Source organism: Gorilla gorilla, chromosome 16 (assembly GCF_029281585.2).
Source record: "Gorilla gorilla gorilla isolate KB3781 chromosome 16, NHGRI_mGorGor1-v2.1_pri, whole genome shotgun sequence".
In the NCBI taxonomy this organism is placed as follows: domain Eukaryota; kingdom Metazoa; phylum Chordata; class Mammalia; order Primates; family Hominidae; genus Gorilla; species Gorilla gorilla.
The window spans coordinates 23788096-23803280 of record NC_073240.2 but is presented as its reverse complement, the minus strand read 5'-3'; the positions used below and the strand labels follow the sequence as shown (position 1 = coordinate 23803280).

General features: G+C 49.0%; 1 protein-coding gene across 2 annotated transcripts in view; it reads right to left on the bottom strand.

Annotated features, from left to right (window-relative positions):
* NIPA1 (NIPA magnesium transporter 1) overlaps positions 1–8695 on the bottom strand; it is a 44593-nt gene extending 35898 nt beyond the window's left edge. Inside the window, exon 1 of one of the 2 annotated variants that reach the window (XM_055363292.2) lies at positions 8490–8695. Coding sequence is in view for 1 of the 2 variants with exons in the window: in XM_031007411.3 (XP_030863271.3) it covers positions 7901–8081 (181 nt within the window). In the remaining variant the exon portion in view is untranslated. Of the gene's footprint in view, positions 1–7900; positions 8113–8489 lie in introns of those variants that run through there. The other variant, XM_031007411.3, reaches the window with a different exon arrangement.
* Between the last annotated feature and the right edge of the window lie 6490 nt (positions 8696–15185).

Sequence of the window (15185 nt, the reverse complement as noted above, 5' to 3'; positions counted from 1 at the left end):
CAGGTATGAGGAGCGTGGGTATGACAGGAAAGGCAATGAGAAAGAATACATCCACCCCAGAGCCAGTGCGAGTGTGGAAGGCTTGGGGACTTGAAATGGGACGCCTGGATCTCAGTTTCCACTCTCACGAGACAACTCCCTTCCCCTCCACATCTCCACAGCATGGCTGCACCGCAGGCCGCACTCCTCTCAGGGAGGAGTCTATAAAATCCGAAAAGCATGTTTCATTTTGGTAAAATATACATAACATAAACTTTATCATCTTAACCATTTTGAAGTGTTCAGCTCAGTCCTGTGAAGTACACTGACATTGCTGTGCAGCCATCACCACCATCAATCTCCACACTCCATCTTCACACACTGAAGCTTTGTACCCATAAACACCAACTCCCATATTTCCCCTCCCCCCACCCCTGGAACCACCATTCTACTTCCTGTCTCTATGAATGTCACTGCAGTGGGTGCCTCACATAAGCGGAATCACCGGCTTTGTCATTTGTGATTGGCTTGTTTCGCTCAGCACAATGTCCTCCATGTTGCAGCATGTGTGAGAACTGACTTTTGCTATCATCCTTCAGTTGATGACACCTGGTTGCTAGGTTGTTGCAGATAATGCTATGAGATTCAATGCAATCCCTGTCAATATAACAGCAATATTTTTCAGGGAAATAGAAAAAAAAATTCATATGAAGCCAAAAAAGAGCCCAAATATCCAAAGCAATCCTGAGCAAAAAGAACAATGCTGAAGGCAACACACCTCCTGACTTCAAAACAAATTATAAGCCTAGAGTAACCAAAATAGCCTGGCATTTGTATAAAAAGACACACAGACCAATGGGACAGAATAAAGAACCCAGAAATAAATCTACATATTTACTCCCATTGATCCTCAACAAAGCCACCAAGAACATACACTGGGGAAAGGATATACTTTTCAATAAATGTAGCTAGGAAAACTTAATAGCCATGTGCAGAAAAATAAAACCGGACCCCTATGTGTCACCATACACAAAAGTCAACTCAAGATAGACTAAAGACTTAAACATAAGTTGGAAGGCCGAAAACAGGCAGAACACTTGAGGTCAGGAGTTCGAGACCAGGCTGGCCAACATGGTGAAACCCTGTCTCTACTAAAAATAGGAAAATTAGCCGGGCATGGTGGCGGACACCTGTAGTCCCAGCTACTCGGGAGGCTGAGGCAGGAGGATCCCTTGAACCTGGTAGGTGGAGGTTGCAGTGAGCCAAGATCACGCCATTGCACTCCAGCCTGGGAGATGGAGTGAGACTCCCTCTCAAAAAAATAAAAAAAAAGAAGCTCTAATGTTTGACAGCAGGGCAGAATGACTATACTTAGCAACAATACCATGTATTCTCTTTTCTTTTTTTTTTTGAGACACAGTCTCACTCCGTAGCCTGGCTGGCGTGAAGCGGAGTGCAGTGGTGCGATCTCAGCTCACTGCAACCTCTGCATCCCAGGTTCAGGCAATTTTCATGCCTCAGCCTCCCAAGTGGCTGGGACTACAGGCATGTGCCACCACGCCCGGCTAATTTTTGTATTTTTGTAGAGATGGGGTTTCATCATGTTGGCCAGGCTGATCTTGAACTCCTGACCTCCGGTGATCTGCCCACCTTGGTGTCCCAAAGTGCTGTGATTATAGGCATGAGCCACCGCGCGCCCGGGATTTTTGAGACAGAGTCTCACTCCGTTGCCCAGGCTGGAGTGCAGTGGTGCGATCTTGGCCACTGTAACCTGTGACTCCCGCTACCAACCCAATTCTTTTTGTTTTTTTTTTTAGATGGAGTTTTTGCTCTTGTTGCCGAGGCTGGAGTGCAATGGCGCAATCTAGCCTCACTGAAACTTCCGCCTCCCAGGTTCAAGCAATTCTCCTGCCTCAGCCTCCCAAGTAGCTGGGATTACAGGTGCCCACCACCACACCCGGACAATTTCTGTATTTTTAGTACAGACGGGGTTTCACCATGCTGGCCAGGCTGGTCTCAAACACCTGACCTCAGGCGATCCACCTGCCTCGGCCTCCTAAAGTGCTGGGATTACAGGTGTGAGCCACCATGCCCAGCCCCCACCCAATTCTTAAAAGCCTCCAAGCTGGGCACAGTGGGAGCCCAGCACATTGGGAGGCCGAAGAAGGCAGATCACGAGGTCAGGAGATCGAGACCATTCTGGCTAACATGGTGAAACCCCGTCTCTACTAAAAATACAAAAAATTAGCCGGGTGTAGTGGCAGGCATCTGTAGTCCCAGCTATTTGGGAGGCTGAGGCAGGAAAATGGCGTGAACCTGGGAGGCGGAGCTTGCAGTGAGTGGAGATCATGCCACTGCACTTCAGCCTGGGCAACAGAGCGAGACTCTGTCTCAAAAAAAAAAAAAAAAAAGCCTCCAACAAATTCTAAACACACAGCTTTCCTGAGACTGTCCCCAGGAAGCCTGTCCCAGGGCAGCCATGCGAACCCCTCAATGGCAGCTCTCCTGCGCAGCCTGACTTTGGGCCCATCCTCACCCACCCAGGCACACTCAGCCTCTGCTGCACCTGCTGAGTGAAGGCACTGCTATTCTAATGTTGCCATGGGCTTTCCACAAACATTCACATCCTGTGAATGTTTCTCTTCCATAAGCCCTGCTTCAATGGGGCTCTGACACTGAACACGACCCACCTGCCTCCCTGCCTGTTTCCCACAGCATGTCATCCAAAAGCATGGCAAAGAAGTTTGTAGGCAGCCCCATCTGAGCCTATGCTGTAGAGCACGCTCCCTGGACTACGTCTTCCAAAAGCATGGCAAAGAAGGCAGGCGGCCCCATCCGAGCCTATGCTGTAGAGGACGCTCCCTGGACTATGTCATCCAAAAGCATGGCAAAGAAGGCAGGCCGTCCCATCCGAGTCTATGCTGTAGACGACGCTCCCTGGACTACTGGGAGTTGTACTGTGTATCTGGCTGATTCTCTGGGAAGTTCCTTTAAAAGTGAAAGAGGGCCAGGTGCGGTGGCTCACATCTGTAATCCCAGCACTTTGGGAGGTCGAGGCGGGCGGATCAAGACCAGCCTGGCCAATATGGTGAAACCCTGCCTCTACTCAAAATACAAAAATTAGCCAGGTGTGGTGGCGGACGCCTGTAATGCCAGCTACTGGGGAGGCTGAGGCAGGAGAATCGCTGGAACCTGGGAAGCAGAGATTACAGTGAGCCAAGATGGCACCACTGCACTCCAGCCTGGGCAACAGAGCAAGACTCCGTCTCAAAAAAAAAAAAAAAAAAGTGAAAGAGGAAGCCATGCCTCAAATCCCTCAGTAGAAGGACTGTCACCAGAACTTGACTCCCCTGAAGATGAGACTATCTAGAATCTCAAATCTAGAAATGCTACCACCTGGCAATTCATTTAGAGTTTAAACTTTCATTGTTTAGCTTCCACTTGTAAGTGAGAACATGCGGTTTTTGACTTTCAGACATACAGAGTGGAATAACAGACATTGGAAACTCCAAATGAACAGGAATGAAAGGAAGTAAAGTAGACTTGGAAGAGGGCCAAGCGGGCAACTTGAGAGATCAAGTGCCTTCATTAATTTCATACTTCGCCAGTGACCACCCAGTGCCACTGATACAGGCTAGCTGGGTTAACCTGAAGGGAAGGGTAGGAGCGATGAAATATTATATTCAGGTGATGTTACATTAAAAGCCCAGACTTCACCACTGTGCAATATAACCATATAACATAACTGCATTTGTACCCCTAAATCCATCCAAAAATTTAAAAAATTTTAAAGCTTAAAATTTCAGTAAGACACAACTTTTTCCAGCATAAGGAACGTCACGCTAGGTCTCCCTTAAAGCAAGAACTTCATTCTCTGGTGCTTGCGTATCTCCCCTCTCCTCCCTCATCCTCTATTTCTGTCATTTCATACTGGTCAATTCTGCTGCTTGCAACAGATGTAGGAAAGGATTTTATGGCGAGTAGATTTTAAAACTGCTGTATTCTCAACACCTACACAATGCCTGGTGCATTACAAGAGCTTCATCAAGGCCAGGCATGGTGGCTCACGCCTGTAATCCCAGCACTTTGGGAGGTCAAGGTGGGTGGATCACCTGAGGTTGGAAGTTCGAGACCAGCCTGACCAATATGGAGAAACCTGTCTCTACTAAAAACACAAAATTAGCCAGGTGTGGTGGTACATGCCTATAACCCAACTACTCGGGAGGCTGAGGCAGGAGAATCGCTTGAACCCGGGAGGTGGAAGTTGCAGTGAGATTGCACCATTGCACTCCAGCCTGGGCAACAAAAGCAAAACTCCATCTCAAAAAAAAAAAAAAAAAAAGCACTTTGGGAGGCCGAGGCGGGAGGATCACAAGGTCAGGAGATCGAGGCTGGTGACAGAGCAAGACTCCGTCTCAAAAACAAAACAAAAACAAAAAAAGCTTCATCAGTATCTGTTGAACAAATCAAAGCAGACATTGAAACAAGACTCTATGTCTATCTTCTACCACCATGAGTAACACAGCTAGCCTGAATCAGTGGCACTGGGTGGTCACTGGGGAAGTATGAAATTAATGAAGGCCTCTGATCTCTCAAGTTGCCAGCTTGGCCCTCTTCAAAGTCTACTTTACTTCCTTTCATTCCTGTTCTAAAGCTTTTAAATAAACTTTTGACAGGGCATGGTGGCTCAGACCTGTAATCCCACCACTTTGGGAGGCCAAGGTGGGCAGATTATCTGAGGTCAGGAGTTCAATACCAGCCTGGCCAACATGGTGAAACCCCGTCTCTGCTAAAATACAAAAATTAGCTGGACATGGTAGCGTGTACCTGTAATCCCAGCTACTCGGGAGCCTAAGACAGGAGAATTGCTTGAGCCTAGGAGGCGGGGGCTGCAATGAGCCAAGATCGCGCCACTGCACTCCAGCCTGGGTGACAGAGCTAGACTCCATCTCCAAAAAAAAACTTTCATTCCTGCTCTAAAACTTGCCTAGGTCTCCTTCTGCTTTATGCTCCTCAGCCAAATTCTTTCTTCTGAGGAAGCAAGAATTGAGGTTGTTGCAGTCCCACATGGATTCCCCACTGGTAACATACTTTGGTGCCACATGACTCGGAAATGTTCCCTAGTGTAAGACACCTCCATGCCTCCCTCGCCTTCTTCAGCGGGAGGTGCTCAACCCCCATACAAGTTTTCTTCTCCTTTTCTCTCCTACTTACTAACCAAATCCCAAAACAATTCCTCTCAGCCATAAGTGACTCTGCCCCGCCGGCTGGTCTCTCAGCTCACCTTGATGGGTGGCTCACAGGGATGGAAAGGACCTTGGGTCCAGACCGGGAAGAACTGAGGTGCTAATGGCCTCCTGGACAGGAGGCTCTGAAGAGTCATAGAGCTAAAGCCTAACAGCATGCAATGTCTGGGGCTTAAAATAAATAATGAAAATCACAAGTTCACTTTGATTAATTTAAAACCATAATATAGGCCGAGTGTTGGTGGCTCACGCCTGTAATCCCAGCATTTTGGGAGACTGAGGTGGGCAGATCACCTGAGGTCTGGAGTTCGGGACCATCCTGGCCAACATGATGAAACCCCATCTCCAGTAAAAACACAAAATTAGCCAGATGTGGTGGCACGCACCTGTAATCCCAGCTTGGGAGGCTGTGGCAGGCGAATCGCTTGAACCCGGGAGGCAGAGGTTCAGTGAGGCAAGATCGCGCCATTGCACTCCAGCCTGGGCAACAAGAGCGAAACTCCGTCTCAAAAAAAAATCATAATAAAAAAATAAATGAATGAAAGCATAGTATATAGGTATAAGAAACAGCATTTATTTTATTTTATTTTTTTTTTAAGACAGAGTCTTGTTCTCGCTCGGGCTGGAGTGCAATGGCACAATTTTGGCTCACCGCAACCTCCCCCTCCTGGGTTCAAGCAATTCTCCTGCCTCAGCCTCCCGAGTAGCTGGGATTACAGGTGTGAGCCACTGCACCCAGCTTATCATGTTTTTTTTAAAAGGCTGCTCACTTGTTTATTTTCCTATTCACCAATTCCTTTGAGCCACATGACCTGGGTTGAAATAACACAGTTTTCCTCAACTTTTTAGAAAACTAACTAAAGCTCGTATTCAGCTTTCCTTCGTTTTTCCCTAATGTCTTACATCTGGTGTTCACGTGTTCTTAGGCTCCTCCTGGTTGTGATGTGCTTTCAGATTCCATGACCTTCACAGAGGACTGGTCAGGTGTACTGCAAGATGTTTTTTTTTTTTTTTTTGAGATGGAGTCTTGCTCTGCCGCCCAGGCTGAGTGCAGTGGCGGATCCCGGCTCACTGCAACCTCTGTCTCCCGGGTTCAAGAGATTCTCCTGCCTCAGCCTCTCGAGTAGCTGGTACTACAGGTGCGTGCCACCACACCGGGATAATTTTTTGTATTCTTAGTAGAGATGGGCTTTCGTCGTGTTAGCCAGGATGGTCTAGATCTCCTGACCTTGTGACCCGCCCGCCTCGGCCTCCCAAAGTGCTGGGACTACAGGCACCAGCCACCGCGCCCGGCCGCAAGATGTTCTTCTACTCTGGTTTGTGTGGTGTTTTCCTCATGCTTACGCTAGGGCCGTGGATTGGGGAGGTGAGGTGCTTTCTCAGGACATCCTATTAATAAGGTCACGCGCGTTGACCATCTCACCCAGTCCTGGGGCCTGCCACAAGGACAGATGCTCCCTGAAGTGTGGCTGCGGTGTGTGTGTATCTGTGTGCCTTAGAGACAGACACATCTGCATCCTTGGAAAATCATACTTGGTTTTATTTAATTCTATTTAATTAAATTGTATGGGAGACCACTATGCTTTCACTTTAAAGCTAAATTCCTTAAATTATCCATGATTTTATATTTTCATTCGAGACTGTCGGGCCCTTTATCTCTTCTCTGAAGCCAACGCCTGGCTCAGAGAAAGTTTCACCTGCATGCCGCAATGTAAATTATTACGAGTTCACTTTCTCTCACAACCCAAGAGTCGGGGGCCACATCCTTCCCAGAGAACTCTTAATATTCTTCTTCTAAGAGTATGGCCAAGAACCACAAGACTTTCTCAGTCCCTCTGGAAGCAATGGAAACGGACTGTTTCACAGCCTGCCACATCCTGCATTGGCAAACCGGTCCCGTCCGGGGCCTCCCAGCACAAACGACACTGGCAGAGAGCTCTACCCCGCAGAGCACTACGGAGTGCGGTGCTGCGGCACATCCACCTGGGAAGTGGCCTTGGCCCGTTCAGGGCTTGGTTTTGGATCTGCCGCGCGTGTTCTCCATACTGAAGATCACTTGTATTCATTTGGTGCAGGTCTAAGGCGCAGCGGGCTCCGTAAGAGCACCCCAGGAACGCACAGCCCTGAGAGCCCGCCCGGGTCTTCCTTTTGCACCCGCGAGGCCCCTGCGGGGGACTGGAAATCCCAGGTCTTGCTCTACCGAGCGTACCCTAGGAGCGGGCCGCGCATCGGCTGAAGCGGCGCTTCCAGGCGGGCGCCGGGCTCGAGCACCCCAGCACCGCGTCCGCAGGAGGCTCCCGGCCGCGGGTTGCGGGCCACGGCGAGGGCTGCCGGGCGGCGCGGGGCAGGTCTTGGACCGAGGGAAAAAGTCAGCCGGGGAAGCCCGCACACCAAAGCAAGCCGCTCCAGCCGCTGAGAACTGAGAAAAGCCGTGGCGTCGGCGAAGCGCCGGACGCTCAGGACGCACCTGTGATTCCTGGGCCGCTCCCGGGCCCGAGCGCCAGGACGCGGCGGCAGCTGGGCACGCCGCGGGGAGCACCCGCCCGCGCAGCCTTCCCCCAACCTGGGCCCGGGCCCCGACCCCGTCCCCTGCCCCGACCCGGGCGCCCCCACCTGCGACCGCCTTCTCCGCCGCCCACCTCCCCCACCCGCCCGCCGCCTGCCGCCTGCCCTACCTCGCCGCTTGGCACGCACGATGCCCTTCTTCTGTAGCACGAACGTGGACCCGTTCACCAGGCTCGACACGACGGCCACGCCCAGGCCGAGCGACACGGCGGCGGGGCTCGGGCTACGCGCCCCCTCCCCGGCCGCCGCCGCCGCCGCCGCCGCCGCCGCTGCCGCAGCTGCAGTCCCCATTCCGCCCGCGCCCGCCCTCCGAGCCTGCGCCTGCGCGCCGCGCCCCGCGGGGCGGGATGGGGGGTGACCGGGAGGCGCGGGCGGGGGAGGGGAGGGGGACGGGTGGGGGAGGAGCAGGAAGAGGGGCGGGGGCGGGACGGGGGTGCCAGGGACCGGCGCCTTAGGCTGCGGGGACAGCAGTGGCGCCGGACGCGGCGGCAGTGAGGGGCCGGTGAGGCGCTGGGTGGGGCGGGGGTTCCCGGATTTCGCAAATGGAAATGCAGGACTCCTGGTTAAGTTTCCAGCGCGGAGAAACACGCATACTTTCTGAGTGGTGTCCTCTGCAATATCCGGGCAGCGGAGCGCGGCAGGACGCACCCGCGGGCAGCGGTCCCCGAAGAGCCTCCAGCGGAGGCCGGCCCAACTCACCGGAGCGCGAAGCCCGGCGCGCCGCTGCAGAGATCGAAGGAGAGCCCTGGCGCTGGGCGTTTCTCTTCCGCCCTTGGCGCTAGAGTCAGCTACGCGGGGCTCTGGGCTTGTGATCCCATAGTCTAGTTTCCTCGTTTTAATAAACTACAAGCCAGGCGCGGTGGCTCACGCCTGTAATCCCAGCACTTCGGGAGGCCGAGGCGGGCGGATCACAAGGTCAGGAAATCGAGACCATCCTGGCTAACACAGTGAAACCCCGTCTCTACTAAAAATACAAAAAATTAGCTGGGCGTGGTGGCGGAGGCCTGTAGTCCCAGCTACTCGGGAGGCTGAGCCAGGAGAAGGGTGTGAACCCGGGAGGCAGAGCTTGCAGTGAGCGGAGATCACACAAGATCACACAACTGCACTCGAGCCTGGGCGACAGAGCGAGACTCCGTCTCAAAAAAAAAAAAAAAGAAACAACAACAAAATTACAAGCTTGAAAAATAGGAAAAAATTATTTTATTTTTTTTGGAAAAAAATATTTTTTAAAGTGACTCAATTCCACAACCCTCACCTAATTATTAGTATTTTAGGTGTTTTCCCATAATGTATACATACTTTTACATGTTTCCAATTACAATATACGAAATTTCCTTTTTATTTAATATATATCAGTTTCTGTATCGGTACATAAATATGATTATTCTAATGACAGTATAATAATTTGTCTAACCATTCAGCCATTGTTGGGTGTTAGGTAGCTACCAGATTGGTTTGTTTTTTTGAGACAGAGTCGCGCTCTGTCGCCCAGGCTGGAGTGCAATGGCGCGATCTCGGCTCACTGCAACCTTCCGCCTCCCGGATTCAAGCGATTCTCGGCCTCAGCCTCCGAGTATCTAGAATTACAGGCGTCCGCCACCACGCCCGGGTTAATTTTTGTATTTTGAGTAGAGACGCGGTTTCACCATCTTGGCCAGGCTGGTCTTGAACTCCTGACCTCAGGTGATCCGTCCGCTCTGCCTCCCAAAGTGCTGGGATTACAGGCGTGAACCACCGCGCCTGGCCGGTTGCTGCCAGGTTTTGTTGTCTATAGACGATGCTACAAGCTGGGCACAGTGGCTCACACCTATAATCCCAGCACTTTGGGGGCCGAGGTGGGAGGCTCGCTTGAGCTCAGACGTTCAAGACCAGCCTGGGCAACGTAGCGAGACCCGTCTCTACCAAAAAAAGAAAAAAATTAATTAGCGGGGCGTGGTGGCTTTTACCTCCAACCCCAGATACTCTGGAGGCAGAGGTGGGAGGATGGCTTGAGGTGGAGGTTGCAGTGAGCTGTTATTGCACCACTGCACTCCAGCCTGGGCAACAGAGCAAGATTGTCTCAAAAACAAACGAAAAGTATAAACCTTTTGGCAGCTTTGCATACAGCATTATTATTTTGTGAAGAAATATAAAATAGGGCCGGGGAGGTGGCTCATGACTGTAATCCCAGCACTTTGGGGGGCGGAGGCGGACGGATCTGGAGGTCAGGTGGACGGATCAGGAGGTCAAGAGATCGAGACCATCCTAGCTAACACGATGAAACCCGGTCTCTACTAAAAATACAAAAAATGAGAAGGGCATGGTGGAGGGCGCCTGTAGTCCCAGCTACGCAGGAGGCTGAGGCAGGAGAATGGCGTGAACCCGGAAGGCGGAGCTTGCAGTGAGCCGAGATGGCACCACTGCACTCCAGCCTGGGCGACGGAGTGAGACTCCGTCTCAAAAAAAAAGAAAAAAAAAGAACTCCACCCCAGACATTTTTCCATGTGAGTACATAGGTTAAATGACAGGCATATTTTATCTGATGGGGAAACACATATGGGATTTTAATTAAAAACATAAAACTATATTTTGCTTGAATTTAACGAAAGAAAAACTGAAATGAAACTACAGTAACTACTGAATGACAAAGATTATCTTGCCATGAGATATTACTTCCTAAAAGATACACCTAAAATTAAAGTTAGTAGGCCAGGTACAGTGGCTCATGCCTATAATCCCAGTACTTTGGGAGGCCAAGGCCAGCAGATCACTTGAGCCCAGGAGTTTGAGATCAGCCTGGGCAACATGATGAAACCCCATCTCTGCAAAAAAATACAAAAATTAGCCAGGCATGGTGACATGTGCTTGTAGTCCCAGCTACTCAGGAGGCTATGGGAGGATCGCTTGACCCCGGAAGTTGAGACTACAGTGAGCCATGATCACGCCACTGCACTCCAGCCTGGGCAACAGAAGTGAGACCCTGTCTCAAAAAAAAAAAAAAAAAAAAAAAAAAAAAAAAGTAAGAAACACTAAGAGGGTGGGAGTTACGTTTATTTTAACTCTGGGTTTCAATTTTGGGCTATCAATTGATTTCTTGCAAGGAGAAATGAGGAAATCAGTTCACTTTTCAGCTCCCTAAAAATTTTTTTTTCGTCTTATGTTTTGAGATGGAGTCTTGCTCTGTCACCCAGGCTGGAGTGCAATGGCGTGATCTTGGCTCACTGCAACCTATGCTTCATGGGTTCAACCAATTCTCTGCTTCAACCTCCCAAGTAGCTGGGATTACAGACGCCTGCCACCACGCCTGGCGAATTTTTTTGTATTTTTAGTAGAGATAGGGTTTCACCATCTCGTCCAGGCTGGTCTTGAACTACTGACTTCGTGATCCACCAGCTTCGGCCTCCCAAAGTGCTGGGATTACAGGCGTGAGCCACTGTACCCAGCCAAGAATTGTTTCTTCTCCTTACCTAGGTAGAGACTTCTGTAGAAATGCTGGGAGATTTTTGGAGAGGAGATATTTTTCTTTTTTTCTTTTCTTTTCTTTTTTTTTTTTTTTTTGAGATGGAGTCTCGCTCTGTTGCCCAGGCTGGAGTGCAGTGGAGTGATCTTGGCTCACTGCAAGCTCCACCTCCCGGATTCACGCCATTCTCCTGCCTCAGCCTCCCAAGTAGCTGGGACTACAGGCACCCGCCACCATGCCTGGCTAATTTTTTATGTTTTTAGTAGAGATGGGGTTTCACTGCGTTTGCCAGGATGGTCTCGATCTCCTGACCTCATGATCTGCCCGCCTTGGCCTCCCAAAGTGCTGGGATTACAGGCATGAGCCACCGCGCCCGGTGGGAGATTTTTCAGATAAAAAATTCAGCAGTTTGGGAGGCCAAGGTGGGTGGATCATGAGGTCAGGAGTTGAAGACCAGCCTGGCCAAGATGGTGAAACCCCGTCTCTACTAAAAATACAAAAATTAGCCAGACACAATGGCAGGTGCCTGTAATCCCAGCTACTGGGGAGGCTGAGGTAGGAGAATCCCTTGAACCCGGGTGGCAGAGGTTGCAGTGAGCCGAGATAGCACCACTGCACTCCAGCCTGGGCAATAAGAGTCAGACTCCATCTAAAAAAAAAAAAAATTTAATGGATCTAGTTCTAAACCTCATTTTGAATCCACCCACGTTGCTCTGAAATACATTCATCTTTCCTGTGGCTAAAACCTTAAAAGCCTAGCCAGTAACTCCCATTGCACTTGAGGAAATCCAATCTCCTTGCTGTGGCCCCTAACAGGCTGCTGCTGGCCCACCACGGTGCCTCTAGTTTGTGTAAAATGCATGTGTTAATTCATAATAAATGATACGAGGCTTTTTTTTATTTTAGCTCTAAAAGGCTATTATTTACTAGTTGCTGTGTGAATCAGTATTTCTGGGTGCAGTTAGAAATTATTAGAGTTGATGCCCAAGACTCATCTCAACCAACACGGGGGAGGCATCTGCTCCTTTTATGGTCAGTGACTCTGGGCCTCCTTCTGCTGGGCTCAGTCCTGAGGTGGGTCTGACTCAGGTCAGAGCTGTGCACCCCGGCCCTCCTCCCCAACGTGCATGAGTGCTCTTTAGGATGGAGCTGAACACCGGCTTCTCAAAACCATGTGGCCCCATCACAGGCCCTGAGAACTGATTGGGTCACTCTGGTGGGCTCCCCAGCCCTAGCCAAGAAGGGTTTCTCTAGGGAGCCTGGCCCCCACTCATGAGACCTGGAGCCTCAAAGATCTCTTCGGAGCCCCCAAAGATCTCTTTGCAGCGTATCAGCCCAGGCCTCCACACTGTGGCCTCTGCTCTCCTCTCCTGTTCCCCATGTGCATTTTCTTTTTCTTTTTGGCTTCACTTCTGAGTTATTCATTTAGCCATTTACTGCAGGAGCGAGGTGAGGATAGGAGAGTACTTGGGGTACCCGTAATGTTCACTGTGGTCTGGGGGTCCCCGAGCAGGACAGTGAGTTTGGGGTCTGGGGTTCAGGCGCTATGGCAGTAGACTGTGTGAAGTGACAGGAAGACATCCGCCTTGCATATTTTCTTTTGTTTTAAAGAAAGACGTTACCATTTCATGTTATATTTGTTTTATGAGACACAGTTTCATTCTGTTGCCCAGGCTGGAGTGCAATGGTGCGATCTCAGCTCACTGCAACCTCCGCATCCCAGGTTCAACCGATTCTCCTGCCTCAGTCTCCTGAGTAGCTGAGATTACAAAAAAAAAAAAAGGTACATTTCAAAGCAGAGTAACAAATTGATAACTAAGCGTGGAGTGGAAAGAGGTGACCCCCGAGGACTGGAAATGGCAACGTTAGACTATGAACTACATTTCTCCCATGGCTGATTTGGCCTATGCCCAGGAATGAGCAAAGACAGCAGGCCCGTGAGACTGGAAGCAAGATGGAGTCAGCCATGCTAAACTTCTCTCACTGTCATCTTTGCAAAGCTGGTCTCACCATTTATTGAAGTGAATATTCTTTTTTTTTTTTTTAATGAGACGAAGTCTTACTCTGTTGCCCACACAGGAATGCAATGGTGCAATCTTGGCTCACTGCAACCTCCACCTCCTGGGTTCAAGCAATTCTCCTGCCTCAGCCTCCCGAGTAGCTGGGATATCAGGTGCCCACCACCATGCCTGGCTAATTTTTGTATTTTTAGTAGAAACGGGGTTTCACCATGTTGGGCCTCACAATACACATCAGCCCATCTCCTCTCCTGCTTGACAGGGATGGTCATGATCCTCATTTCCCAGTTAAAGAAGCCGAAACTCCATTATGGGGTTTCACCATATTGGCCAGGCTGGTCTCGAACCCCTGACCACAAGTGATCCTAGCACCTCGGCCTCCAAAGTGCTGAGATTACAAGTGTGAGCCACTATACCCAGCCAATTAGGGGTAAATATCCAACATTTAGCCCGGTGCAGTGGCTCACTCCTTAATCCCAGCACTTTCAGAAGCTGAGGTAGGAGGATGACTTGAGCCCAGGAGTTTGAGTCCAGGTCGGGCAACATAGTGAGACCTTGTCTTAACAAAAAATTTAGAACTTAGCCAGGCATGGTGGTGTGCGCCTGTAGTCACAACTACTTGGGAGGCTGAGATGGAGGAGTGTTTGAACCCAGAAGGTCAAGTAAGCTGTGATTGTGCCACTGTACTCCAGTCTGTGTAACAGAGCAAGACCCTGTCTCAAAAAAAAAAAAAAAAAATCCAAAATGTATAAAGAATTAATACAACTCAAAACAAATAACCTAATTTTTAAAATGTTTTTAAAAAGCTTGAATAGACATTTCTCTAAACAAAACATGAAAATAGCAAGTGGGTATCTGAAAGGCGTTTCGCATTGTAAATCATTAGGGAAATGCAAATCAAACCCATTGAGATGCCACCTCACACCCCTTATGACTATTATCAAAAAGTCGAAAGATAAATGTTGGCAAGGGTGTGGCGAAATAGGAACTTTTGCATACTGTTGATGAGAATGTACATTGATACATTCTGGAAAAGAGTATGAAGATTTCTAGAGAAATTAAAAATAGAACTACCATATGACTCAGCAATCCCTCTTCTGAGCATACACCCAAAGGAAATGAAATCATTACTTTGTAAAGTTACCTGTATTCTCATGTTCATTGCAGTCCTAACCATAATAGCCAAGATATGGAAACAATCTAAGTGTCCATCAATGGATAAATGGATAAAGAGACTGTGGCACACACACACAATGGAATATTATTCAGCCCTAAAACAAACAAGGTCTTGCCATTTGCTGCAAGATGGACGAGGCTGGAGGACGTCATGCTAAGTGAAATAAAGCATACACAGAAAAACAAATATTGCATAAACCCATTTATATGTGGGATGTAAAAATGTAAATAAATAAATCTACAGAGATAGAGAGCAAAACATTCTTTACCAGGGGAGGTGGGAGAGGGGAGGAATTGGGGACATGGAGGCCAAAGGACACAAAGTAGCAGGTATGAAGGATGAACAAGTCTAGAGATGTAATGTATGACATGAGGACTGCAGGGAACAAAATTGTTCTGTATGTGAAATTCATGCTCAATGAGTAGATTTCAACTGCTCTTGCCACAAAAGCAACAAGGAAATGGGCAACTATGTGAAATGATTGGTGTGTTAATTTCTTTCAGTATAGGAATCTTTTTAGAATCTATATATAACCCTTAGCATCATGTTGTAAGCCTTAAATATACACAATAAGATTTATTTTTAAAAAAGAAAAATTGAGAGTCAAAGAACTGACAAAGCAAAGACTAAGTAAATAAAAACAGGGGTAACTGTATTTATATCTGTTAATCAAAAAATGAGTGACTGACTGAGGCAAGTGCCTCCATCAACAGAGCTTTGTTCAGCCAAAATTTGATGATACCCCCAGAAAAAACACAAGC